Here is a 25,684-nt window from a genome sequence, read left to right as displayed (position 1 = left end):
GAGAACTTTATAAATCTTCACTTAGTGCCTATGTATTTTCTACTGCCCTTTCCTTTCACCCTACTGAACTCTCTTTAGCATCTCTTGTAGGACTGATCCAGTGGTGACGAGTTCCCTTGGTTTTCATTTATCTGGGAATGTCTTAATCGCTCCCTCATTTTTTGAAGACAGTTTTGTCGCTTCATAGAAGTCTTAGTTGGCATTTTTTTTTTTTTTTTTTTTTTTTTTGCTTTCAGCATTTTAAATATCTCTCCCCAACACCTTCTTGCCTCCGTGGTTTCTTATGAGAAATTGGCACCTAATCTTATTGACCTTCCCCTACACGTGACACGTTGCTTCTCTCTGGTGGCTTTCAGAATTCTCTTTACATTTGACATTCAACAGTTTGGTTTATCATAAGCTATGGTGTGGGTCTATTTAGTTTTATCCTGTTGGGAGTTCACTGAGCATCATGTCTTTCATTGCATTTGGTAAGTTTTCAGCCATGATTTCCTTGACTATTCTCTCTGCGTCTTTCTCTCTTTCTTGTCCTTCTGGGACCCCCACGATGCATATTGGTGCACTAGATGGTGTCCCACAGGGTCCTCAGGTTTTGTTAACTTTTCTTCATTCTTCCTTCTGCTGCTCAGACTGAATTTTAATCGCCTTATTTTCAAGTTCACTGATTCTTTCTTCTGCTAGTTCAAATCTTCTGCCTACCCCATCTAGGGAATTAATTTCTGTTGTTACGGTCTTCGGCTCTGTTTGGTTCCTTTTCATAACTTCCATCCCTCTACTGATTTTCTCTCCTTGTTTGTCTACTGTTTTCCTGATGGCTTTTAGTTCTTTGTCCGTGTTTTCTTTAGCTCTTTTAGCATATTTAGAGCTATTGTTTTTAAGTCTTTGGTATGCCCCAGGTCTGAAGCTCCTCAGCGATGGCTTCCAAGGCTTTAATTGGCTCCTTTACTTGGGTCATCACTTCCTGTTTCCTTGTATGTTTTGTAGCCTTTGGTTGAAACCTGGACATTTTGATACTTTAACGTGTTATTGCTGGGATTTAGACTCTGAGCCTTCTGTTTCTGCAGCTTGTACCCAGCTACTGTTATGACAGAGCTTCCCTGGAATGCTAGTTCCTAACCAAAAAAAAAGAAAGAAAGAAAGAAAGAAAGGAAAAAGAAAACATTCCCAGTCTTTGTGCAAGGGCTCTCCTTCGGAGCGTGCCCTCACGATGAGTTTAGAGACTAGCCCCAGGCCAGCGCACAGGGGCTGCCTTGACCCTTTCTGTGCATGCATTTTGCCTTGACTGTGCACACGTAGCACTAGAAATTCCCCTATTTATGTGGGGTTGTCTGTTTTTCCCAGGAAGCAGGCACTGCACCGTGTGTCCTACAGCCACAGTCCCCTCCGCAGGCAGCCACCTGACCGCTCTCCACGGCGTTCTCCCGGAGAGCCCCATGAGCTGCCCTCCACCTGCAGGGCAAGTTCCGGGATGGGGAGTCCCTCAGGCCACCCCCGGACAGACTGAGCCAGACCTCCCTGCTCCCAGTATGTGCACGAGGGCCACCCTGCTCCCTCTGGGACCACCGGGGACCTGCACAGGGAGGGCAGATCAGCTCTGGGCCGAGCAGGTGCAGGGGTGGGGGATGGGCCAGGCACCACGAGACCCTATTGCTTTTCAGGGGCCTTTTTCTTGATTTGGCGCTCACCCCCTTACTGAGATCCTTGACCTGTTTTATGGAGTTTTGAGAAAGATGTTTCTGCCAGTTCTTGTTGGTTGTTCAAAGCTTCTACAGGGCTCAGAGCCCTGAAGCATCTCACTCCACCAGCCTCATGGAGACAGGGCAGAACAGAGCATTTTTCATTCCCAGTAAATTGTTTTGCTTTGCAGCTTCCCATGAGATCCTAGGGACACAGCACACGGCCCCAAAACGGGACATCCTTTCCCAGCTTTGAGAATCAAACTACATTTTTTAGTCTAGAGTGAGGCAACAGCCTTAAAAGCCAGTTCTTCTTAAGACAGAAAAGGAATTTTTTTTAAGTCCCCTAAGTATTGCTTTATCTACTGCGAGCAAAGCCCGGCCAGGTCGGCTTCTGGGGTTTGGCTGAAGGTCCTGGAGTAGAGATGAAGGAGGCAGTGGACAGGGCAGGGCCCACAGTTGCTGGAGGGGGCAGGAGAAAGGAGACGGGAGAATATTTTCTGCTGAAGCAGCCTATTTTCTGGGAAGTGTCCTTCAAGTTCAGGGGTCCAGAGGAGACGCTTGCACCACACGTTGGTTAACAAGCACTTTGTCCCGACTGACCGGTGGGGAGCAGCTCGGCTCACCCCTGAGGAGGCAGAGAGGGGAGTGTGCAGGGGCCACGTCTGCCCTTCTTACAGGTAAACAAGGGGCAACCGTGTGTCTCAGTCAGACAGGAAGGGTTGGTTCTTGGCAGGAAGCTGTTTTCTAGAATACGAAGCGGTGTGAGGGGGCAATTTCTTCAACTTTGCTGTTTTCCAGAATCACAGAACTTGGGCAAAATTTTGACAGGGAGCAGGATAGCTGGGGCCTGCATGCAGGTGGCTGGGCGAGGGGACTGCAAGGGAGCTGGGACATCAGGGGGTCCCGCTGGGTCTCCGAGGGAGCCGGTGGGAGGGGTGCTGGCCGCAGGAGGGGAGGGCAGATCTGCACTGCCGACCCCAGTCACCGGTTCTTGGCAAATCAGAGGCCACGGCCCCGAGGACAGCGTGCTGCACAGATGTGCTCAGACGTGGGCTGCCCGGCCAGGCAGGCGTCCCTGCCCCAAGGGAGGACGGGCAGGGAGGAAGGGTTTAACCTTTGAACTGACTGACCACTCGCCCTAAAGGCTTTTCAACTGGAGGGGCCTGAGCTATCTCTTCCAGGCCAGTTTACGTCTGTCCGTCCAGCTCGGGATTGAGGGCTGGAGGTGAGGGTGACATCAGAATCAAGAATTCCAGAGAGCTCCGTTTTCCCCCACAGTTGGGCTTTGGGGTGTAAATTAGGACCCCTGCTAGTTGGAAGCTGGCCGTACCCCAGGAAAACAGGCTCTTAAACTTCATCCACTGCTGTGGGCGTGGAGCACTGTAAGCAGGACCTTCTGATGAGGCTCCTGCAAAGGTGTGGCCCACTCACTCGGGGGGGGTCCTAAGCCTCTTACTGGACCCCTTTATAAGAGAATGAGATTCAGACAAAGGGGAAAGGCCATGGAAACAAGAAGCTGGAAGCAACGAAATCCGGAAGAGGAGGGAAAGGCCACAGACGCTGCCCCGGGCCTGGCCGTGTGCAGGAGCCGAGGATCGCTGGCGGCAGGTCTACGGGAAGAAAGCATCGCCTTCATGACACCTTGATTTGGACATTTTCCCAGCCTCAGTGTGAAGGAATCCCCATTGTTTAAGCCAAACCATTTCACAGTATTTGCAGGGGCGGCCTAAGGAACTAAAAGAGGAGCAGAATTATGGTCCGGGGTGGCAGAAAAGCTTTGGTCATGGATGGTGGTGACGGTAGCAGAGCACGGTGAACGCAATTCACAGCACTGAACTGTATACTTGGAACCGTTAAGATGGGAAAGACGTGTTGCATATAGACGACCACAATAAAATATACATACATACATACATATATATAAATTAATAATAAAAAAGCCCTGGACAAGGAGGGAGGTGTAATCCAGCAGAGAGAGGGCAGGGGGTGGGATACAGGGGATGAGGGGAGAGAGAGCAGCTGAGGCCAGACCCCGTCAGGAGAAGGACCCCAACTTTTCTCAAAGAGAAGGGGGAAGACACGGGGCGGGGAGAAGGGGACAACGACGCTGCATTTTATAGACATGACTTTGGGTCCTTGATGGAAAATAGACTGAAGGGGCCCAGTGGCGGGTCGAGATCAGGGACGGGTTGAGAGGAGGGGACAGACTGGCGAGTGATGGGGACAGGAGAGGTGGGGGGAGGTGTGCCACGCCCACACAGCTCTGGACCCCCTCGGACCCCCGGCTCGTGCAGCCCCCTCGGCTCTTGGTGGGGTGGGTGCGGGAGATGTGCCCTGGGGCCCCTTCTCGATGCCATGACACCATCGCTCTGAAGCCCAGGCTCTGACGGCACTTCTTGGGGCCTCCGGGGAAGGCTGAGGGCAGGGCTGGCTGCAAAGTGGCCCTCCAGGGGCCCCTGACCCCCTCCCACGCTCAGGGCCCCCGACGATGTGCTCTGAGCTTGTGCACGATCCCTCTGGCCCGCAGGAGACACGCCGTGTTATTTGGAAGGTTTCCGGGGCCGAGTTTACCAAATGATTTTCCTTTTACCTCCCGAAACCCTTTGAGGCCGGGAAGCGAGGGGCGAGCTGAGGGTTCTGGGTGTGGGACCCTCAGCTCTCTCCCGGGCTTGCCCCTGGGGCTGAGGCGGCTGCTCCCATCTCCAGGAAAGCATCTGGCCCGTGTCCTGGAAGGCAGCCCCGGGCCAGCCTGACTCCCAGTCCCAATTCGGGCCACTGCTCAGCGCCAGTGTCCACGAGACAGACGGGCTGCCCCGGCTCCTGCCAGGCTCCCTCCTGCTGGGGATGGGGTGAGGCAGCCCAGACCCAGGTGCCAGGCCACCGGGCATGAGCCCCTGGGGCTGGAGAAGCTCAGCTTTGGGGCTCCCACCTGCTGGACTCGGGGCCCGTGACTCTGCTCCTCGAAGCTCCAGCCGCTCTGGAAGCCCGCTGGGCCTTGCCGGGCCGCCGGGGAGCTCAAGGGGCCACACCGGGGAACGCCCCCGGCCAAGAAGGGCTCTGTAATCCCACCCAGGATCTCTCACTACGGCCTCCCCACAGCCAGGGAGTGGGACCCTCTCGGGTCACTGAGGTGTCTTCTTGCTCAGTATTGGGGTGCAGCAGAGGGTCCGAGCCAGGCAAACAGGGGCCGGGGGTCCCCCTGGTGTCTGGCCTCCCAGTGCCCAGTTGAGACATTGGGAATAGAAGCAGCTGAAACCCGGGGCTGGTGGGGCACATGAGTGCACCTGCCCTTCTGGGGCTGTTCAGCTTTCTTTATTGGGGGGTGTGTGTGTGTGAAAGTGTCATGGCACCCGAGACCACCTCCTGCTCCCCACGGGATGTGCTCAGATGAGAAGTCAGAGTTAACGTGAGTCCCAGAGGTCCTGGCCGGGACCTCTGCAGGGCCTGCTTGGGCCTGAGCCGTAAAATTCCCCGTGAAAAGCTGGCATTCCTACTAGGGACATGGTGACAAGACTTCTGCCCGAGAGAGCTGACTGGTGTGTCAGAAAGAGCCACAGAACACGGAAGGCGGCCTCCAAACCATCTCCCCCTCCTCACCGCTACCTGCCTCGTCTCCCAGACAGGGCTCCCTGGTGGCCCCACCTCGTGCCCTGCCCCTCTGTGCCCCATTCCTCACAGTGGGCACCACTCAGAGCAGATCAACATCCTCTTTCCTCTGCCTAAAACCCTCCATGGCTCCCCAGTGCTTTTGGGAATGGCCCAGCCCCTCAGAGCTCTCTCTCCTCGGGCCCTGGCTGGCCCCTGGGCCCCACGTCAGCCGCTTTCCTCCAGGGGCCCGTCGCTCCCGGCCCCGGCTGCCCCTCCCGCTGCTTGTGCAACCCCTCCCGGCTGGAATCGCCTCTTCCCCTCTCCAGCCCCGGAATTCTTTAGCTATCTGAAGAACATTTGGAAAAAAAAAAAATCTTACTAGTAAATATGTTTCAAAGAGGGGAGGCAGTTACTCCCCAGCTTAAACCACCCCCAAGGCCGTCCGACGGATTTGGAAGGAAATCAAAGCTCCTCACCTCGACCCCAAGGCCAGGAGGAGCCAGGCCTGCCTCGGGGCTGCAGCAAGCCCTCGGCCCTGCTCGCGGGTCCAGCCACTGGCCTCGGCCGCTCCTGGAACAGGGAAACTTATCCCCACCCCAGGGCCTCTGCACCTGCCGGGCCCGGCTCTGCCCGGGACGGCCTTCAGCACCGCGGTGTCGCCTCAAAGCCAGCCCCAAGCACCCTCTGCAAGCAGCTGCTCCCCAGCCCCACCCAGCACCCTCTGCAGGCTCCCCCCCGCCCCAGTTTTACCCCTTGCATGGGGCTTATCTACACCCCCAGTGATTCTGTGCATCAAGGGCTCGCTGCTGCCTGTCCCCCAGTGGGGCCACACGGTCAACGCAGGAGGCGGCCGCCTGCACTGCTCACAGCTGCGTCTCCAGCAGGGTCTGACTCAGGGGGTGCTGGGTGAATGAATGAATGAATGAATGCATGCATGACTTGGGAGGACGTGGAATTGTAGGAAATCCGCAGGGCGTGCCACTCAGCAGAGGCCCCTCGATGCCCGGCGATGGCCCCGGCCCCGGCCCCGGCTAAGGCCCCTGGCCCCGGCCCTGCCGCACACCCTCGCCGGGACCCGGATGTGCAGCAGGTGCTCTCTGCTGCCCGGCTGCAGGGGAGGAGGGAAGCCGGAGCCCACGTCCTTGAGCTCCGCCTGGGAAATTGATCCCGGAATCTTCAAACCTCGGGGGAAAGCGTCCACAGCCGCAGCCCCGCTCCGTGCGGAGGGAAGGCCCAGCCGGGGCCCTGGCGCCGGGGGATGCACAGCAGGGCACCGGGTGCTCACGTTTCTGCTCTGGAGTGGACAAGGAAGGGCCGGGCGCTGCGTGACGGCGTCCAAGCCGGCCTTCTCTGGGGCATGTCCCCCCCGGGCACACCAAGCTCAAGGACGCAGCCTCCAGAAGGGCCTCCTGTGACCCCCCAGGCTGCAGAGCCTCCCCTCCTGGGGCGGGGGACTGGCCTGGTCCCCTGGGGTCACCTCTGCAGGTCCCCCCCACCCCCGACAAGCAGCCGGGTGCCCAGAACCCAGCAGAGGCTCATCACAGTTTCCGGGCCAATGAGCAGGGACACCGACAGAGCTAAGTGGCCTTAAAAAAATATTCCACGTTGGTGCAAGCCACGGCAAGAAGCTGCCCTTCTCCCTCGCCTGAATTCGGGAGGCAGCAAAGAAAGGGCAGGGGTCGGAGCCCCATCCTGCTGTGTGACTTGGGGCAAGTTACCGAATCCCTGCACGCCTCAGTTTCCCGTCTGTGAAATGGAGATAATAGGATTTGCCCCTTAGGGTTGCCACTGAGTATTTAAAGCATCTGGCCAAGTCCCTGGTGCTTAGTACAAGCTCCACAAAGTTGTCACCGAATTACAGGAGGGTCAAAGGCCGTGAACTGTTTCTCTGGGATCCCAAACGCTGGGCCATGTGGCTGTCACTCGTGGACCCTGCTCTGGGGCTGGGAAGGGGTCTGGGTGCCCAGGCCGGCTGCAGAGCTGGGAGGATGGGCTATGTCCGCTCTGCGGCTTATGGGCCCCGCCATGAGTGTGTTCCCAGACTGGGGTTTTCCCTGGCAGCCCTGCGCCGGGGGAACGGACAGCCACGCACCCCCCTCGTGCGGCCTGACCTTCCGCTCACCAAACCGACAGCTCTTCAGAAGGGGATAACAATGCAGAACAAGAAAGGGCACGGCCTGACATCCCCCGAGGTGCCTGCAGCTGCCAGCCCCTGACAGGAGGAGGAAGGGATTTCGATCCTGGCTGGCAGCGGCCCTGGCGCTCGGCTGGGCCTGCCGGCTATCGCTGACCGCAGGGCCCTGAGAGGTTCCGCTCGGAGTCCAGACTCCAGAGAATGTTTCGGGGAGGGGTCCCCGTGGGGAGACCTTGTGCCATCCCCCCCCCCTGACGCTGGCATCCTCCCCTGGCATCTCAGCACCTCTCTGGCATGAAATCCCCTCCCGCTCCCCAAACTATTCTGACCAATATCCTACTGAGCCCCACCGCATAACTTGAAAACTTCATTTATTTTTTATTCCCCTGGGATGATCCAGAAGCTTCCTCCTAGGCTGGGTGGGGAAGGGGAGGGGCTGGACCAGGTGAGCACCAGGTAAAGAGCTGAGGGGCCAGGAGAGACTGAAGAAACTTGGGCAGAGGGCCTTGGACAGCCAGCCAGCATGCTCTCGGCCCAGGCTCATGAGGATTTCCCATCTTGTATCAAAATGAAACCGCAAGGTACGGCAAGGGTTGCCTGCTACGAAACATCCCTCCCGGAGAACAAACTCACTTAGCGTGATTTCTAACATCCAGAATGCAGATGCCAGGATGCCTCGAACGTCATCAGAAGCAATTTCCATTTTCCGCACCCCGAGAATCTGGGAGAAGGGGCTCGGCTCCCTGGCCAGGCCCTGCCCAGGCTCTCCGTGCTCACTGGCTCTGGTCCCGGGCTGGCTCGGAGCAGGCAGCTGCAAGGGCTGAGCGAGGGGCAGGGCAGACCGGAAGGAGGATGGCATGTTGTGAAAGTGCCAGAAGCCCCACACTACACGGGGGAACCCAGGGCCGGAGAGAGAGGGGGGGTTGAATTCCTGGAGGCACAAGTTGCCTCGATCGTTTCTGATAGGGTTGGGAGGGGCGTAAGGAAAAAGGCACGGGGCCCTCACTCCACTGGGGCTTGTGTTGCACAGACAGGCAGAGCCCACGTTTTATGGGAGGGCTGGGACCACAGCCACGTTATGGGAATTCACTCACTCACTCATTCATTAATAAGGCGTTTACTGAGCAGCTACTATGTACTGTTTACTGAGCACCGTTGCCAGGTGCTGAACATGAAAGTCAGGTAGATTGTCCACAGTCAATACGAAATTAAATTTGCAGCCTTCACTGAGGGAGTCTCCCAACCCATCTGAGATGCCGGAGCCCTGGGGGTCTGCCGAGGAGGGGGCCGTCCCTCCCTCTGCCTTCCTTCCAGCTCAGCTGGCCTCCCCTTGCTGAGGCACGAGACAACCCCTCCGGCATGCACGACCCAGGCCACTCGACCCCTCGGTCTTATCCGGCAAAGGGAACCCTCACACGGCCACAGGGACCCTCACCCAGGGCCTGGCACAAGCAAAAACCCAGGAGACGCTCACATCTCTGTCCCCAGGCCGTGGGGAAAGGCACTTCCGCCAGGAGAAGGCACTGACCTCCCACCCCTAAGAGACGTTTCTATCTCCTTAGACCCCGAACCAACTGCATCACGCCAGAGGGCAATATTACGTCAGGCGCTCCCAGGGTCTCAGGGGACGAAGCCCACACCCCATCGCTTGGCACAAAATGCCCTTAAAGGTCTCGTTCTCAACTCCTTCCTCTGCTGCCCGGGCCGAAACCGTGCAATGTGACGCAGCGGTGCCTCAGGGACTTTGCACATGCTGGTCCACCCGGAGCACCGTCGGCACTACCGCGTTCTCCTCCTGGTCCCTCCGGCCTGGGCTTCAGGGAGCAGCTGGGCCCAAGAGCCCAGAACTGTGGAAGGGTGAATAAATTGTGGCGTCTTCATAATTCCTACCACGGAATACCACACAGCCATGAAAAGGAACAAACTACAGATACAGGCAACAGCTTGGAGGAATTTCCATCACCTTCCGCTAAGGCTCTAAAGGCTGCGCTGAGAAGAGTCTCACGCGAGGAGTCTCCCCTGACCCAGCCACCCCAGACGCCCTTCTCTGCAACCCCGTACCGCCCCGAACGTGCCCCTATCAGCTCATTTACGAAACAGCTCCCACGTGCTGGAGGGCAGGCACATGCCCTGCTCTCTTCTGCTCCCCGGTGTGCAGAACACGCCTGGTTTAAACCAGGGGTTCAGACGGCGTGGAATAAATTACTGAATGTTCAACCAACGACAGCTCACGGAGCTCACAGTCGTGGGACACTCTCCACCTGCCCCGCATGGTACCCAGTGTTTGTTTTGTTTTGTTTATTTGGTATTTAACTCACAACAAGCCTGGGAGGAGGGGGGCACTAATTTCCCTCATCACAGTGGCCCCGGGGAAGGCAGCTGTCTCCTTTCTCCCAGGCGGGAAGGCACCGTGCAGCCAGCAACAGCCTCGTCCAGCAGTCTCGTCTGACTCACCTGCTGGAGCCCTGGGTCTCGGTTTCAATTTGTCGTCCACAATGAAAAACTCATTAGATAACCCAGCAAAATTGAATTTCTGGCTTCTCACAGAAAAAAAATAAAGAGCAGGCAACAGTTGGCCATTCATTCCTACCTGACCACAGGTGAGCAGGACTCAGGAAGGGGCTTTGAGGGGTGTGGCCTCCCCTGGCTCCCCAGTCCCCACCAATCCCTATTGCCTACCCACACCCCAATTTTTGCTTCTTGCCTGGCTCCCGGCAGCATCTAAGCATCGCATGCAGCTTCACACACGCCGCTGCTCCTGACAGCCACAGCTCCTGGGGACCTGCTCGGCCAGTGGACAAGCTCCCCGCTTCGGCTCAGGGTACCCCACAGCCCTCAGTCTGGGGAGCCATCAAACGGAGGTGGGAGCTTTTGCTTGCTGTCCTCTTACCCTGTGCTCTGGCTGGGCCCTAACCCAAATGTGCCCCCACCCCCACTTGCCCAGGAGCCCTGCTTTGCTCCCCTCAACTCCAGCTCAGCAAGTTTTAGTCTTGGGTTTCCAAGACGTTTTTCTCCTTCCCGGGAGCCAGCATCGTAGGACACATAAACAGGGACCTGGGGTGGCTCCTTAGCCCTGCTAAGCTTGCAGCTCCATGGTGGTTACAACGCCCCCCCCCCCACAACTGCTCCCAACATTCCTGTCCCACCGCCACCTTCCCCACCGCCTCCACGCGGCCTCAGCCTTCTCGAAACTGGTGACACATCGAGCCACATGCCTTCGGATTGTTTGCAAACACTGGCAAGCCTTTAGTCAGTCCAGGCCAGTTTCTGGATTGAATTAGAAAAGAAAAGAGGAAAAAAGATCTGAATGCTGGCACGGAGAGGCATCATTCATTTAACACAAATGGTTTAAGAACACACGGTACAGGGACCGTCCTTGGGCAGGAGGGGCTCAGAGGCGAGCTCTGAAGGCACGTGGGACCCTCTGGATGCCACACCCGCCTGAGGTCCAGGCAGCGGGGGAGGTGATTTGTGGGGGGCAGTGGGGGGGGCTCGGGGATTCTTCCGGAATGTGCGTGGTTAACAGCTGGGAGAAGCATCCGCCTGACCAGAAATCTGCCCCTCCTGCTCTGCTGTTTTAAAATAGTTATTAAGGACAGTGCATCCTATTTTTTAAAAAAGAGTCCCCCCAGAAGTGACCTTGACAGATCCGTGGAGCTGGTGAGGGTAGAGGAGGGGAAGGCTGGGGACGGAGCAGGGGAGCGGGGAGCTTGGTTCCCTTGTGAGGCTCCCACTCTGGCCTGCAGGAGAGGGCTGCTCCAGGCGCAGGGGTGTCCCATGCCCGAGCGAACTCTTGCCTCCAAGCCTGGGGTTCCTGTCTCCCTCCTTCCGGCTTTCCTGAGTCTTTCTCGTGACTGTCCTTCTGGCCAACCCGAGGCACTCTCCAGAGATGAGCCATGAAATACAAATTGTGAAATTTCGGTGATTCCACATACAACTGAAACACTCTGATATCTACATTTAGAACAGGCATTGTACAATATAAAGATGAGGGGTAAAATTCACAGCGATGATTTTAAATTCTAATTTTTCTTGACATTGAGTAACACTAAATAGCAAATAAAAACAACTTGACAGGTTGAGAGAGATGCCACGGAAGAAAGGGAAAGCTTTAGGTGACCTTGAACGGCACTTTTTCCTGCGCTTGGAACGAGGCCCCACATTTTCATCCTGCCCTGGGCCCACGGAATGATGTAGCCAGTTCTGCCTCTGTCAGCATTTCCCAAAGAAGGGGGACACTGGAATATCCTGATGATTTTGGTGGCAGCCCGAAAAACAATGAATCCCACAAAAGAAAGTTGGCCCCTTTGAATTCTCCTTCTTACCTCAGGAGACATGCTCGGTGTGGGGCTGGAGTGAAGCATCAGAAGATGACTTCCTGGGAGGGCAGGAAGTGTCAAACATGGTGCCTCTTCCGGTTTGCTAAATCCGCCAAAAAGAAATACGCCAGAAATGGATTGGCCTTTTCCATGGGGATTTATTAGGTTGCAAATTTATAGTCCTAAGGCCATAAAAGTGTCCAAACTAAGGCATCAACAAGAGGAAACCTCCTCTGAGGAAAGGTTGATGGTGTCTGGAACACCCCTGTCAGCTGGGAAGGCACGGGGCTGGCGTCTGCTGGTCCTTTGCTCCCAGGTTGTGTTGCTTTCAGCTTCTGATTCCAGTGGCTTCCTCTTTAAGCACCTGTGGGTTCTCACTTAGCTTCTCCAGTGCAAACTCTGGGCTTCATCTCTTGGCTCAGCATCTCCAAATGTCCTTCTGTCTGCATCTCCAAGCGCCTGGGTCTGTGTTGGCTCTGAGCTCTCTCTCTCTCCCCGAGCTCTTGTAAGGACTCCAGTAACTAATTAAGACCCACCTTGAATGGATGGAGTGACATCTCCATGGAAACAACCTAATCAAAAGGTCCCACCCACAACAGCTCTGCCCCCACAAGAGTGGATTAAAAGAACACGGTCTTTTATGGGGTACATAACAGATTCAAACCAGCACGGCACCCAAGGGAGAAATCAGGAAGAGGATGAGCGCATGACCTCACCACCCACAAAAATGTAAGCTCTCCAAAGCCACCCGGAAACAAAACCAAACAAAAGGCAAACAATGAAACTGGGGGAAATATTTCCCACACATAGGACAGTCAAAAAGTTAACCCATTTTAATATATAAGGGTTTTTCAAATGAACAAGCAAAAGCAAAAACAAAGACAAAAAAACAAAAGACCCAGTAGAAAAAAAAAAATAGGACAATCATACAAAAAAATTATAATAAAGTAAATGACTTTAACATATGCTTAAAAAATGACAAGGAGGTGGAGAGACTGGCACTCACAGTCAAAGTGGGAAAGCTTAACAGAACATTCTGGAACATAAAGTTTTAAAATGTGCATACTTGCTGCAGGGTTTCCACTTTAAGGAACTCATTTTAAGGAAATTATTTAGGATGAGTGAGAGATCCATCTATAAGGGTGTTCATTGCAGTTCTGTTTCTACTACTAAATAAATAGGAGCCTATCTGACCTCTTACAGAGAAATAAGTTTTGTTATATGAATGTTATATAAATAATATGTTACATAAAAATTATGCTACAGTCATAGGCTGCAATATTATGCAGTCACTAAAATGAGGCAGAAGAAAATAATTGATGGGGAAAAACTCCAACTATATGAATATATTCTAATTTTCCATCATAAATAATATATCGGCTATGTTAAATATAGTATATTCTAAGAAACCAAAAAATGTTCTCTCTCTATATTTAAAGAGGCAACGAAGGAAACTAGACCAGGCAGGCAAGCAAGGGAACGGGTTGGTAGAGGGGTACAGAGTTGCATAAAGACCCTTTATATGCCCTCGAGGCTCTCAGCAAGCGCTCAGCAAACGTCTCCCATCCTTCCTGGCACACTGGCTCCTTCTCATTCTCCCACGCAGGAGGGGAGCGGCACCTCCGGCCTTCTCCCACTGCCCCTAGGGGCCCGTCCAAGTCCCTGTCCACCTCTGGAAGGCCCCGGGCCGGGCCTGGCCCACCCCGAACTCCCCTCCTCGGCTCTGCACTTGCTTCCCACACAGGCCTCCTGCCCGCCCCCTTCCCACCTCGGGGCCTTCGTGCCACCGCTCTCAGCACGAAACACCCCATCCCTTCCCTTCCCACCGTCATCCCTTCATCATTCGGGTCTCAGCTCCGATTCACCCCTGCGCGCAGACGCCCCGACATCCTGTCTGACGTGTCCACCTTCCCCAGCCCTTCTCCCTTCTCCATCTCTTTAGCTGCTTTATTTCCCATGTTGTGTTCATCACTCTCTGAAATTACCTCATTCGTTTACTCTTTACTTGAACACTCCTGCGTTCCCACCAGAATGCAAGCCCCTGGCTACGGGACCAGGCCTGGTCTTGCTCACGTCTGTGCCCCTTGCCTGACGATGACACCGTCACGTGGTAGATGCCCAATAAGTATCTGTTCAGTGTACGGATGGAAGCCAGGTAATCAGACCAAACAGGCAAGGCCGTGCTGCGGCAACAAAGACTGTAGCATCTCCACTGTGACCCTCTTCTTTCTCGCATCGCGGTGGGTGCAGCCCCATCTTGCAGCTACACCCACTGGGACACCCGACTTGCAGGGCCACCGAGGCAGGGAAGGAGAGTGACGGATGGGGTGCGCTGGCTCCCAACTGCCTTGGCCACGAGGTGACTTGTGTCACGTCCTTTCCTACAGGCCATTAGCCCAAACAGGCCACCCGGCCCCAAATGAGCTGCAAGAGAGGCTGAGAAGTGGAGGGGTGCACTGGGTATTTGATGCACTTGCACTATCCACTCCACACCAGGATCCCACATCTCAGCCACAGGCTCTGCCCACAGAGAGACCCCAAAGGAATCCTGCAGGCAGAAATCACCCTGGGTGATGAGGGAAACCAAGGCAGCTCAGAGCTGCAGAGGTAGGACAGACGCCCACACCTGCACCCAGCCCTCCGCACCCAGCCGTGCAAGCAGCCCCCTGCCCCGGGCCGGCCCTGTCTGCTCCCACAGCCGACTGAATGCCTCTCCTGGAGCCGAGGCCGGGCTGGCTGCCGCTACATCTGTCCTGCACGTTGCTGCTTTCTCTCCAGCGCTGGAAAGCTCCTGGCCAGCTGTGGACTCACAGGGGAAGGGAGACGAGCCCCTGGCCAGGGCCTCAGGACCCAGCTGCAGCTCCAGGTGAGCAGGCACCTGCAAGGACTCAAGGCCTCCCCAGGGCTCCACACCCAGGAGCTGCCCACAGTGCTCTTAGCCCCACCAGGCCGGGCCAAGTTCAGGGGAAGTCACAGCCAGCAGCGAGGGGTGCCCAAACCTTCCCCAGCTGCACTCTCCAACACGGGAGCCAGCGGCCACGCCGCCACACCGGCCATTTAAATTTAAACATCAATCAGGTAAACATAAATTCAATTAGAGATTCAGTTCCCTAATCGCACCAGCCACATTTCAAGTGCTGAAGAGCCACGATGCAGAATTAGAGCATTTCCATCAGCAAAGAAAGTTCTGGAAGGTCATCTTCTCTCAACCACTCAAGCTTCCTCAATGCCCCTCCTTCCCAAGCCCACCAAAGGGTCCTACGTGCCGTAGAGCAGTCCCCGCAAGCTCTCCACAAGGACAAAGAGCCTTAGAGGGTATTAATTGTCAGGGCAACCCCACACTCCAAACGCTGCCACGCTTTATCACCCCCGTCCACACTGAGCTCTCGGCAGTAGTTGGAGCTCGGATTAGGGGCGCAGATCTCCTCCTCTCTGGGGCTCCCGGAGCTCCCGGGCTGTCCACCACACCCCTCTGTCTCCGCAGGAACCCACCACGCCGCCTGGGACACCGCAATGATTTAATAAGCAACCACTGAATAAATAAATGATGCACATCTGTGCAATGCGGAAAGAAGATGTGGCCCAATGACTCTCTCTCAACCTACTCGCGCTCATCCCCTAAAAGCCTTTCTTTGTTATGAGAAAATTCATTTTGATTTAAGAATTTTCATATTTCTCATGCTTTTCAGGAAAGCAACCATCCAGAGACCCCATCTTTGGGTCAAGGGGTGTGAATGAAAAAAGTGAAGTTAACTGCCTTCTGATTCTTAGCTCACTGACAGCCCCTTCTTGTCCCTGGCAATATGTCCTCATCTGGCCCTGGGGCTCTGACCCAGGTTTCAGCTAAGCTCCCAGGGGCTCCTCGCGATCCAGAAAAGCACAGCCGAGCCCTGGGGCACAGCAGATCCCCTGGATCCCCTCTCGTTCATCTCCAGCTGGACCTCTCCAGGGCCCCCTTCGCTGATAAGCCTGGGAGCCCAGCCCTGCTGCTTTAGAGCTCCGCGTCTGCCTCTGGCCCTCCGGCAGCCCTCGCCCCTTGCACAAATCCAGCCCCTCCGCCTGTCCTGCACCCACAGGGGCACACGGGTGCCAGGCCACTCCCCGGGTCTCCCTCCCCGTCCCCTTGCTTTTCCAGCAGGGCCCAGCTGAGCCAGCCACATGGCAACGTGAGGGCCAGAAAACTTAGCGGCCTGTCCCCCCCCCCAGGTCTCGGGGCGTCTTGAAGGCTGGAGGCCCCAGGGCAGCACGCTGAGGGGCAAGACTCGGCCCCTCCTGCAGCCTCGCGCCTCCCGCCGGGCCGGCCGGGCACAGGGGCAGGTGGCCCTGTAGTCTCCTCAGGATCTGGCACACAAGGCCCGGGTGCCATGTGGTACCCACTGAGATTCTGGGGACACATAGACACCCCATTAAATAGTCCGGAAGCACAGGGAGAAATAATTCCTTTTCACTCTCCTTCCAATTCTCCTGACCACCCCCAGGAGAAGCCTGTCCGTCCCCATCTGTGCACTCAGGAGTGTCCCCTTTTAGCAGAGCCTTCAGCGGGCAGGACTATGGAGCTGGAATTGAATGGCGTCCCCTTAACGTGTGACTTTCAGGTTACCTTTTATGTAGTGTTGTTTCCTTCTTAAAGAATTTTAAGATTTTTTTAAGGCAATTGATTTCTCGGGAAATGCACAGCTCAGGCACACGGCTGAGAGGAAAGCACAAGGAAACCAGTGCACCAGCGGCCGGAGCTGTGACAAACTGACTCAGGCTTTGCAGCCCTGCAGAAAGGAGGACGGGACGGCCAGCAAGGGGGCTCTGCTTTCCCCACCTGTGAGCCCCCCGGGACGACATCGCTCACCTGCAACCTCACAGGGAGAGCCAGGCCCACCGGGTGATGGGGTCACCTAATGATGGGGTCACCCAGAGACGGGGTAACCCAGTGTAAGGATCACCTAATGATGGGGTCACTTAGGGATGGGGTCCCCTAGGGATGGTGCCCCGCCCCCACTCACGATGTTCATGAGCGTGAGCAGGTACTTCTGCACGTGCTCCTTCCCGTGGAACTGGACCACCGAGTCGTCCACGCCCAGCAGGACCTCGATGTTGTAGTCGTCATCGGCAGCGTGCCTCCGCGCCCTGCGCCGTGAGCTGTTGACGCGCTCCTCCAGGACCCCCAGGGCTCGGCTGAGTTGGTCCAGGCTGCTGGGGGTGGCCCCTGGAAGGAGAGAGATGGGACACGGGCTGAGCAGAGACAGGGCAGCAGGACGATACCCACAGCCCCCACGGGGTGTGTCATTTCAAACGCACAGCAACCCAGAGCCCAGGCAATCACTGTTCCCATTTCAGAGATGAACACACTGAGGTTCAGAGAGGGGCAGCGGTGAGCCAAGTTGGCTCCAAGCTGGCAGCCTCAAATCAAATCAAAGCCTGTGGCTTCAAGATGCTCCTTCCCCAGCACCAGGGGTGACTCCAGCAGGGCTCACGGAGTCCTGGGGTGCAGGTGGGTGTCTGCCCCACTCCCGGCCAGGACCTGCCGTGGGCCCCAGGTGAGCTGTGCCTCAGCTGCATCCATGGTGCCAAAGGGCAGGGATCAGGGTGAGTCCCTCTCTCAGCAGCTCCCCCAGGGTCTGACCCAGGCAGGTGCTGACCTCCAGCCCCACAGGCTCAGAACCTGCCTGTTCTAGTTTGCTAATGCTGCCGGGATGCAAAACACCAGAGACAGATCGGGTTTTATAAAAGGGGGTTTATTTGGTTACACAGTTACAGTCTTAAGGCCATAAAGTGTCCAAGGTAACACATCAACAATTGGGTTCCTTCTCTGGAGGATGGCCAGTGGTGTCCAGAAAACCTCTGTTAGCTGGGAAGGCACGTGGCTGGCATCTGCTCCAGAGTTCTGGGTTCAAAATGGCTTTCTCCCAGGACATTCCTCTCTAGGCTGCAGTTCCTCAAAAATGTCACTCTTAGTTGCCTTGGGGTGTCTGTCCTCTCTCAGCTTCTCCGGAGCAAGAGTCTGCTTTCAACAGCTGTCTTCAAACTGTCTCTCATCTGCAGCTCCTCTCTCAGCTCCTGTCCGTTCTTCAAAGTGTCCCTCTTGGCTGTAGCAAGCTCACTCCTTCTGTCTGAGCTTATATACTGCTCCAGTGAACTAATCAGGGCCCACACTGAATGGGTGAGGTCACATCTCCATGGAAATTATCCAGTGAAAGATCTTACCCACAGTTGAGTGATCACATCTCCACGGAAACAAACAATCGTAAATCTCCAACCCAATCAATACCAATACATGTCCTGCTCACACAAGACTGCATCAGAGATAATGGTGTTTTGGGGAACACAGTACATTCAGACTGGCACAGTGCCCCACCCCACAGGCCACGCAGGGTGGTCAGCCTGGGGAGTGGGCCATCAGGCTGCAGCTCCCACCTCCGTTTGCTTGGACTTTCCCACTGGGTCTGGAGCCCACCCTGGACCAGAGCTCCACCCCCGGCCCTCCCCTGCCCCTATCTTTTGGGGCCAGAGCTCGGCTGACCACCTGAACCTTCAGCTCGCTGCCCCATGCCACACCACTGACCACCGCCAGGCCCCAGTGCAAAGCCTTCTGGAAGCCTCCGCTCCCTGCAGCCCTGCTGGCTGGCTGCTCCTGCACTGGTTTCTGCCCCTCAGGTCCCCGGCCCCAGGCCCTGCTTCTCAGTGACATTCTCTGGGCAGACGCTCCTGGGAAGGACCCAGGGCTGTGGGTCATCACGGGGTCACCAACATCGGGAGTGAGGGGCTCAGGGCCCACGGCCCCTGCAGCTGGGGAGAGGCCAAAAGCCCTGCTATGGGAGATCCCATCTCTCTCCACAGAGTCTTCCAGAACAGCTCTGCTCAATTCTTTCCAAAGCCTCCCGCCTGCTGCCTTCTCCAGGGACAGGGACTCCCTCCACATCACGGTGCACGTGGCAGGCCCTGGAGGTGGAACCAGGTCTCTGAAAGCAGCAAAGCAGCTCGTGGACAGGCAAGGCAGGCGCTGGCAGGGCCACCTGGTGACGGGGTCACCTGGTGATCGGTCACCTGGTGATGGGGTCACCCAGTGATGGGGTCACATGGTGATGGGGTCACCCAATGTCAGGGTCACCTAATCATGGGGTCACCTAGTGATGGGGTCACCCAGTGTCAGGGCCACCTGGTGTGAGGGTCACCTAGCCAGGGCTCAGCTCCAGCCCCTGCTCCACCACCTGGGCCTCTGCACACAGGCCTCCTCATTCAACGCTGACAACAGGCCTCTTACAGATGGGCCCTTTTACAGACTCCTATTTAGAGATAGGAACGCTGGGTAAAAGCTGGTGTGACTGGTAGGTTTATGTGTCAAGCTGGCTAGGCAACGCTATGCAGTTACTCAACCCAACATCAATCTTGTGTTGCTGTGAAGGTAAATTGTGGGTGAGATTCGCACCCACAGTCAGCCATTGGGGGGTGGGGGGTGGGGTCTCATCTGACTAGTTGAAGGCCTTGAGAGCAAACACTGAGGTTTCCTGAAGAAATTCTGCCTCAAGTCTCCGGCACCAACTGAGTTTTCACCTTGCCAGCCTGCCCCACAGATTTCAGACTTGCCAGCCCCTACAACTGTGTGAGCCAATTCCTTGAAATCTATCCATCCATCCATCCATCCATCCAATCTATCCACCCATCCATCCAACTATCCACCCATCCATCTGTCCATCCATCCATCTATCCATCCATCCAACTATCCACCCATCTGTCCATCCACCCATCCATCTATCCATCTACCCATCTATCTAACCATCCATCCATCCACCTATCCATCCATAATCTAACTATCCACCCACCCATCAATCCATCCATCCATTCATCTATCCATCTACCCATCTATCCATCTATCTAACCATCCATCCATTCACCCATCCACCCATCTATCCATCTATCCATCCACCCATCTACCCATCTATCCATCCATCCACCCTTCCTTCTGTACATACATACATATATACATCTATGTAACTATCCATCCATCCATCCATCCATCCATCCATATATACATCTAACTATCCATCCATCCACCCATCCACCCAACTATCCATCTACCCATCTATCCATCTATCCATCCATCCACCCATCCATCCATCCTTCCTTTCATACATAAATACATATATCTATGTAACTATCCATTCATCCATCCATCCACCCATCTATCCATCTACCTATACATCCATCCATCTACCCAATCACTCATTTATCCATCTACCTATCTAACCATCCTTCCATCATCCATCCATCCATCCTTCCTTCTGTACATACATACATACATACATCTATGTAACTATCCATCCATCCATCCATCCATCCATCTATCCAGCCAGCCATCTACCTATCTATCTTATTCATTCTGTTTCTCTGGAAACCCCAACCGATACACCTTGATACACCCCCGTGGCTGCCTCCCAGGCAGCGGCTCTCCAATTCACATCCTGTACCTTGTCTCCTGGCTGTGGGCCCAGACAAGACACATTTTCTGTTAGGTTTAAGGTCTCAGTTGTGGGGCAGAGACCACGAGGAAAACATCGAGGTGAGAGGCAGAGGGGTGTAAAAAGAGGCTGTGCCAGGGCTCGGGGTACTTGGGCTCCAGAACCTCCAGGGTCCTTGTGCCCCCAGCTCTGCGGCCCCTGCGCTGCACCCCATCCCCACAGAGCAGCGCTGCCCAGGCTCCGGCGGGGACCACAACGCTGCAGGAGGAGCCTGTGCAGAGCCCGTCACTGCGGTAATTCAGGGCCAGCCCTGCCGCTCCCAGAGGAGATGCCGGAGACTTAAACCTGACAGGGAGGTTGAGGAATTGCTCCTCTATTTTTATACATTTATTTCTTTGCATTTGCAAGGAGCAGGGACAGCTCACCTTCAGAACCACCTTGGGAAGCAGAAAGATGGCAATTTCCACTAAAAACAAAAAAGCTCTGCCCCGGCAAAGAGGCTGGAAGGTTACCCCTCTGCCCCCGTTACCCTCGAGTAGAGGCCTTTCCGACGGTCCCCAAAGGGACAGGATGTCAGCCTCAATCATAATGATTACTGGGATCGTCATTATTTTAATCATGCTTATTGCTTGGGGTGACTTTGAAGAGCTGATGGGCATCACGCTTCAGAGCGTCCCCCACCTCCCCATCCCTCCCAAGGACCAGCCCCTGTAGGGAAGCCCCAAAGCCGACAAGCAAAGCAGACGGGGAGAGGGCCCAGCCCTGCTAGGACCAGGCAGGATACAGGGGGACGGTCCCCATGGTCAGTGGGGTCTCCCACGGCCCCAGGCCTGGGTTATGTGCACCTTGGCCCAGCCACCCTTCCCATCCCATGGCCCACTGGCACGGTGGCCCTTCCGCCTTGTCACTCCTAGATATTGCCTCAGTTTCCCCAGGGTGGGCTGGACCCTGAAGCCAGGCCTGTGGGTGAAGCTGGGTCCTGCAGCAGGAGGGCAGGCTCCCACGGGTGCCCTCATCACCAGCCTTGGCCGTCAGGGCCGGCACTAGGTGCCCAGCTGGTCCAAAGGCCCTCTGCCCCGCTTGGTCCCTCCAGGCCAGGGGTGGGCTGTCTGCCGCACCAGCCCTCCTCCCTCCCCAGGGGCCCCCCACACGCTCGCAGCCAGAGCCTGCTAGGCCGTGGTGACGGGGAGCTCGTGCCGCCCTCTGCTCCGTGGCTCATGACTGGGCCCGGCCTGGATAACGAGCAGCCAGTGGAGGCACCGTGCACAGCCACCCCCTCCACAGGGAGAAGTCACCGGCCTCCCTGTGGTGGCCGCTCGAGGGTGGAAAGAGGAGTCCGGGACCCCAGCCCTCACCCCCAGCAGGCGAGCTCCCGAGAGGTGCTGTCTGCAGCAGGACCCTATTTCCTGAAGATGGAACCAAAGATTTTTTACCCTACGCTCCTGGCACTCCCTGGCCCTCTAGGAGCCTTTTAGGAGGGCAGCCGGGGTTTTCTCTTCTCGTGTCTCAGAAGAGGAGGACATCGCAGGAAGAGCATCTGAGAACAGCCCCCAGTTTGCGTGTTTCTAGAGTGGAAGACAGAGGCTCACTCGGAGGGTCCATCCACAGACGGGGTGAGGACGGGACGAGGGGGGAGCAGATCCCGCCAAGGGGGTCCCAAACCAGTAGCCACCCAGAGGAGCAGGCGGGTCACCCATGGCCAGCGGAGGAAAGGGCATGTCTGGCACACCTGGACTTGCACACCTGGACTTGCACAACTGCACTTGCACAACTGGGCTTGCACAACTGGGCTTGCATCCCTGCATTTGCACCTCTGGGCTCACACACCTCGGTTTGCACAGCTGAGTTTGCACACCTGGGCTTGCCAACATCCTAGGAGGAGCCCAGCAACATCCAAGTCTCTGGACGAGGGTCCTCACTGGCTTCACAATTGTCCCCTTTTTAGCTTCATGGACACCGAGGAGCAGAGAGATTGGGTGACTTGCACAAAAGACACAGCAAAGGAAGGAGAACCTGGGATCTTTGGATTCCAGCCTTCTCCTTGTGCCCCAAAGCCGACCTTATACATCACTGACACCAGGGGCCAATTTCGGGAAAGCCAACATTGCCAGAAATAGGCACGTTTAGCCTGGAGAAGAGAAGAGCTGGGGTCCTGAGTCTGTAAAGGGCTTGGTGGCATCGGGGGTGGGGGGGTGGGGGCCGGTGGGGCTGATGGCTCTGTGCGTTCGGGGCAGCCATTCCTGGTGCAAATCGCAGGTCCCTGCCTGCCTGGCTGTCCTCTGGGCCTGGGACACTTTTCCTCTGACCCGGCTCCTGCCCTAACGCAGCCCCACCAGGCCCCACAGAAGTCCCCTGCGCTGCAGCCCTTGGAGGCTGGTGGGCCTGGGGGGTCGGTTCTCCACAGACAGGCGCCTGGCCCCAGTGGCCTCCCCACTGGACTCGGAGTCCCCGGAAAGCAGGGGTGCATCTGCTCCCCTCCGTCTCCCCATCTGTGCCGGGCCCTGCATGTCGGGGTCTGGGGGAGAGAAGGGGGTTATGTGGGAGCCCCGTGAGATGCACCCTGTTCAGTGGCAGGGACAACCCTGCTGACCACTCTCCCCGGGATGCTCGTCCCCTCGTCTCTCCCTCCAAGAGTCAGCAGAAATGCTGCTTCCTCAGGAGAACTTTCCTCATTCCAGCCGAAATTAAGTCTTTCCTCGGCCAGATTCTCCTTCACAGCACCCCGTCTTCTTCCTTCACGAAAGCCACCACCACACGTGGCTCTTATTTATGAATTTGCTCAGGCACTGACGGCCTCCCCCTCTTGGACAGAGGCTCCCAGAGGACAGGGGCCATGGGGCCATGCATGCCTCAGTTTCCCCAGTACCCCACAAATAGCTGCAGCTCAGTGTGGCTGGGGTAGGATGGCAGAGGGTGGGCACAGCGGGAGCTCCAGGACCAGGAGAGGGAAGTCGGGGGGCCTTCCCTGGGGCGTGTCTGAGCTGAAAGCAGGGTAATGAGCAGGGCCGAGGAAGGCCAGACTGCGGACAGGAGACAAATGTGATGGACGGAGGGCACCAGTGGCTTCCGACAGGGGAGCAGGCCCTGGGGGTGGCAGGCGGAGTGATGAGTTTTCCAGAGCCCTTACGGATATGCAACAAAACCCAGCGATCAGGGATGCACACAAGGCATAACACAACCAAAACCATCCAGGAGGAGTTAAACGGGGTGAAGAAAGATGAACCTTGTAATTGCCAACAAAAAGAAACCAGGTGTAATAATATTTACAAGATAGATGATAACCCAAAGCATTGAAAGAGGCAAATTCATAAAGCCAACAGTAATCAGGAAGATACACAAGTTATGAAACTTTATGCACCTAACAGAGCTTCAGCCTGCTACAAAGAGAAAAAGACGAAGGCACAGTTGCAGGGGACATCTAAATACTTTATCCCGGAAAATACGCATTTCTCGAATACATGTGGAACGAGCTCCAGACGTGACTACACATCAGGACACAAAGGAAAACTCAAAAAGCACATCCACAATCCCTAGTAACAAGGAGATAAAATCAGAAGTAACTATAAAAGGAAAACCCTCCCTCAAAACTCTAAACACCAGAAATTTAAAAAACAGTTTAAACAAGCCTAGACTAAAATATAAAATAGAAACTCCAATATTTGGTTCAGGTGTAAAACCTGAATAAATTAATAACTTTAAAAGACATTGAAAAGTAATCAAAGAGGAGCCCAGAAGGTTTCTCCTTTGTTTAAATCCCTTCGCCATCCCCTAGTAGCATACTCCAGATCCTGAGTCTACAAGTATCCTGGAAGGTTTTACAGAAGGGTTTTATTGAACCTAGAAGAACTAGATACCTCTCATCTTATACAAAATAAGTATGCAAAGGTTAATATCTTTGTCATATATAGCAATAATCAGCCAGAAAATGGACTGGAAAAAGGAACTTATCAACTATAGCACCAAAACTCAAAACATGCCTAGTAACAAGCAAAAAATAATAAATGTATCATGCCTTAAAAAAATAATAATATAGTTTAAAACTCTCTAAAAGTCCTTAGCCAGTAGAGAAATGGAAATTGAAACCACCACGAGATACCACCTCACACCCACAAGGATGGCTATTATTAAAAAAAAAAAAAAAAAAAAAACAACAAGGGGGAGCTCTGGAGCATCGTTGGCGGGAATGTAAAACGGTGGAAAGCAATATGGCGGTACCCCAAAACCCAATTATAAAATTACCATGTGACCCTGCAAGTCCATGTCTAGGTAAATACCCCAAGAAAGTGGAAACAGGATCTCAAACAGATATTGCTACACCAATGTTTATTCACAACAGCCAACAGGCGGAAAAACCCCAAGTGCCCGCTGACAAATGAACGGATGAACAAAACGTGGCACAAACACACAATGAAGTATTATTCCATCACAAGGAAGAATGAAGTTAGGAAACCCGAGGCAACATGGAAGAACCTTGAAAGCATTTTGCACTGTGAAAGAAGCAAGGCACACAAGGAGAGAGAGAAAGCAGATTAGAGGTTATCGGGCGATCTGGGTAGGGAAAGGGGGAGTGAATATTTGGGGAAAAAGGTGAATTTTGTGTAATATGAATTATATCTCAATAAAGATGTTTTAAAAAATAAACTTCCATAAAAGCACTAAAGAAGACATCAATAAATGCATACATGAGGATGTGGTCTTAAATTGGAAGTTGATTTGCCTCCAAATTAATCTATAAATTGAACACAATCTACATCAAAGTGTTGTTAAAACCCAGCACAGTAATTCCAAAACTCGTCTGCAAGATGTGCAAACAGCTAGAAAAATACTGAAAGAGCATAATAACGAGGGGGTGCTTACTATTCAAATTAATGGAACATATAAAATTAAATTAATCAGAACATAGTGGCACTAGTGTCATGAAAGACAGATCAATGGAACTGAATAAAAAGTCCAAAAGCAGATCCAAGTACATGTTGAAAATTAGCAAACAAGGGGCATCTGGGGAAAGATGTCAGGTTGGACGCATAACAGCGAATTTAGGTTCTTCCCAGAGGCCCATTAAAACTTTAGTAACGAGTCTTTTTATTTTTAAGGTGTAAGTCCACAGGGACAGGTTGAGCAAGCAAGGACAGAGAAATAAGAGCAGAACGTTGGAGGCTGGAAAGCATATGGGCATGTGGTCACGGATTGGGCGTATCTGAGAAAGTTGAATCCTTGGCTCAAGGAGAGCCAAGACTCACCCAGGCTGCAATGCAGAATCCCCCAGTGGCTCTGGATTTGATGGCACTGAGTCCCTCTGACAGTAGGGGTGGAGGGGAATTTAATTAAGTAGGACTGGTCGAGGTTAATGCCCAATTCCCTCCCTACACCCTGTGTCCCAGTAGGTGCCATTCTTCTTACCGGCACTGGTCTGGAAGCTCATCTCTGGAAAGGGCAGAAAAGATGGCCTCTGGGCTGGGGCAGCAGGTGTAGGTGACGGCACGGGTGTCATCCTAACAATGAGAAGGCTAAAGG

At 54.8% G+C, this 25,684-nt stretch overlaps 1 protein-coding gene across 1 annotated transcript in view; it reads right to left on the bottom strand.

Annotated features, from left to right (window-relative positions):
• The window catches only part of ADAMTS2 (ADAM metallopeptidase with thrombospondin type 1 motif 2), a 227,643-nt gene that overhangs the window by 77,752 nt on the left and 124,207 nt on the right, over positions 1-25,684 (bottom strand). The window contains 1 exon segment of the mRNA XM_037817818.1: positions 16,718-16,920. Coding sequence (XP_037673746.1) covers positions 16,718-16,920 — 203 coding nt within the window.

The sequence above is a fragment of the Choloepus didactylus genome, chromosome 24 (assembly GCF_015220235.1).
Source record: "Choloepus didactylus isolate mChoDid1 chromosome 24, mChoDid1.pri, whole genome shotgun sequence".
Classification (NCBI taxonomy): Eukaryota; Metazoa; Chordata; class Mammalia; order Pilosa; family Megalonychidae; genus Choloepus; species Choloepus didactylus.
The sequence above is the reverse complement of the archived record's forward strand: the minus strand, read 5'-3'. Positions and strand labels throughout refer to the sequence as shown.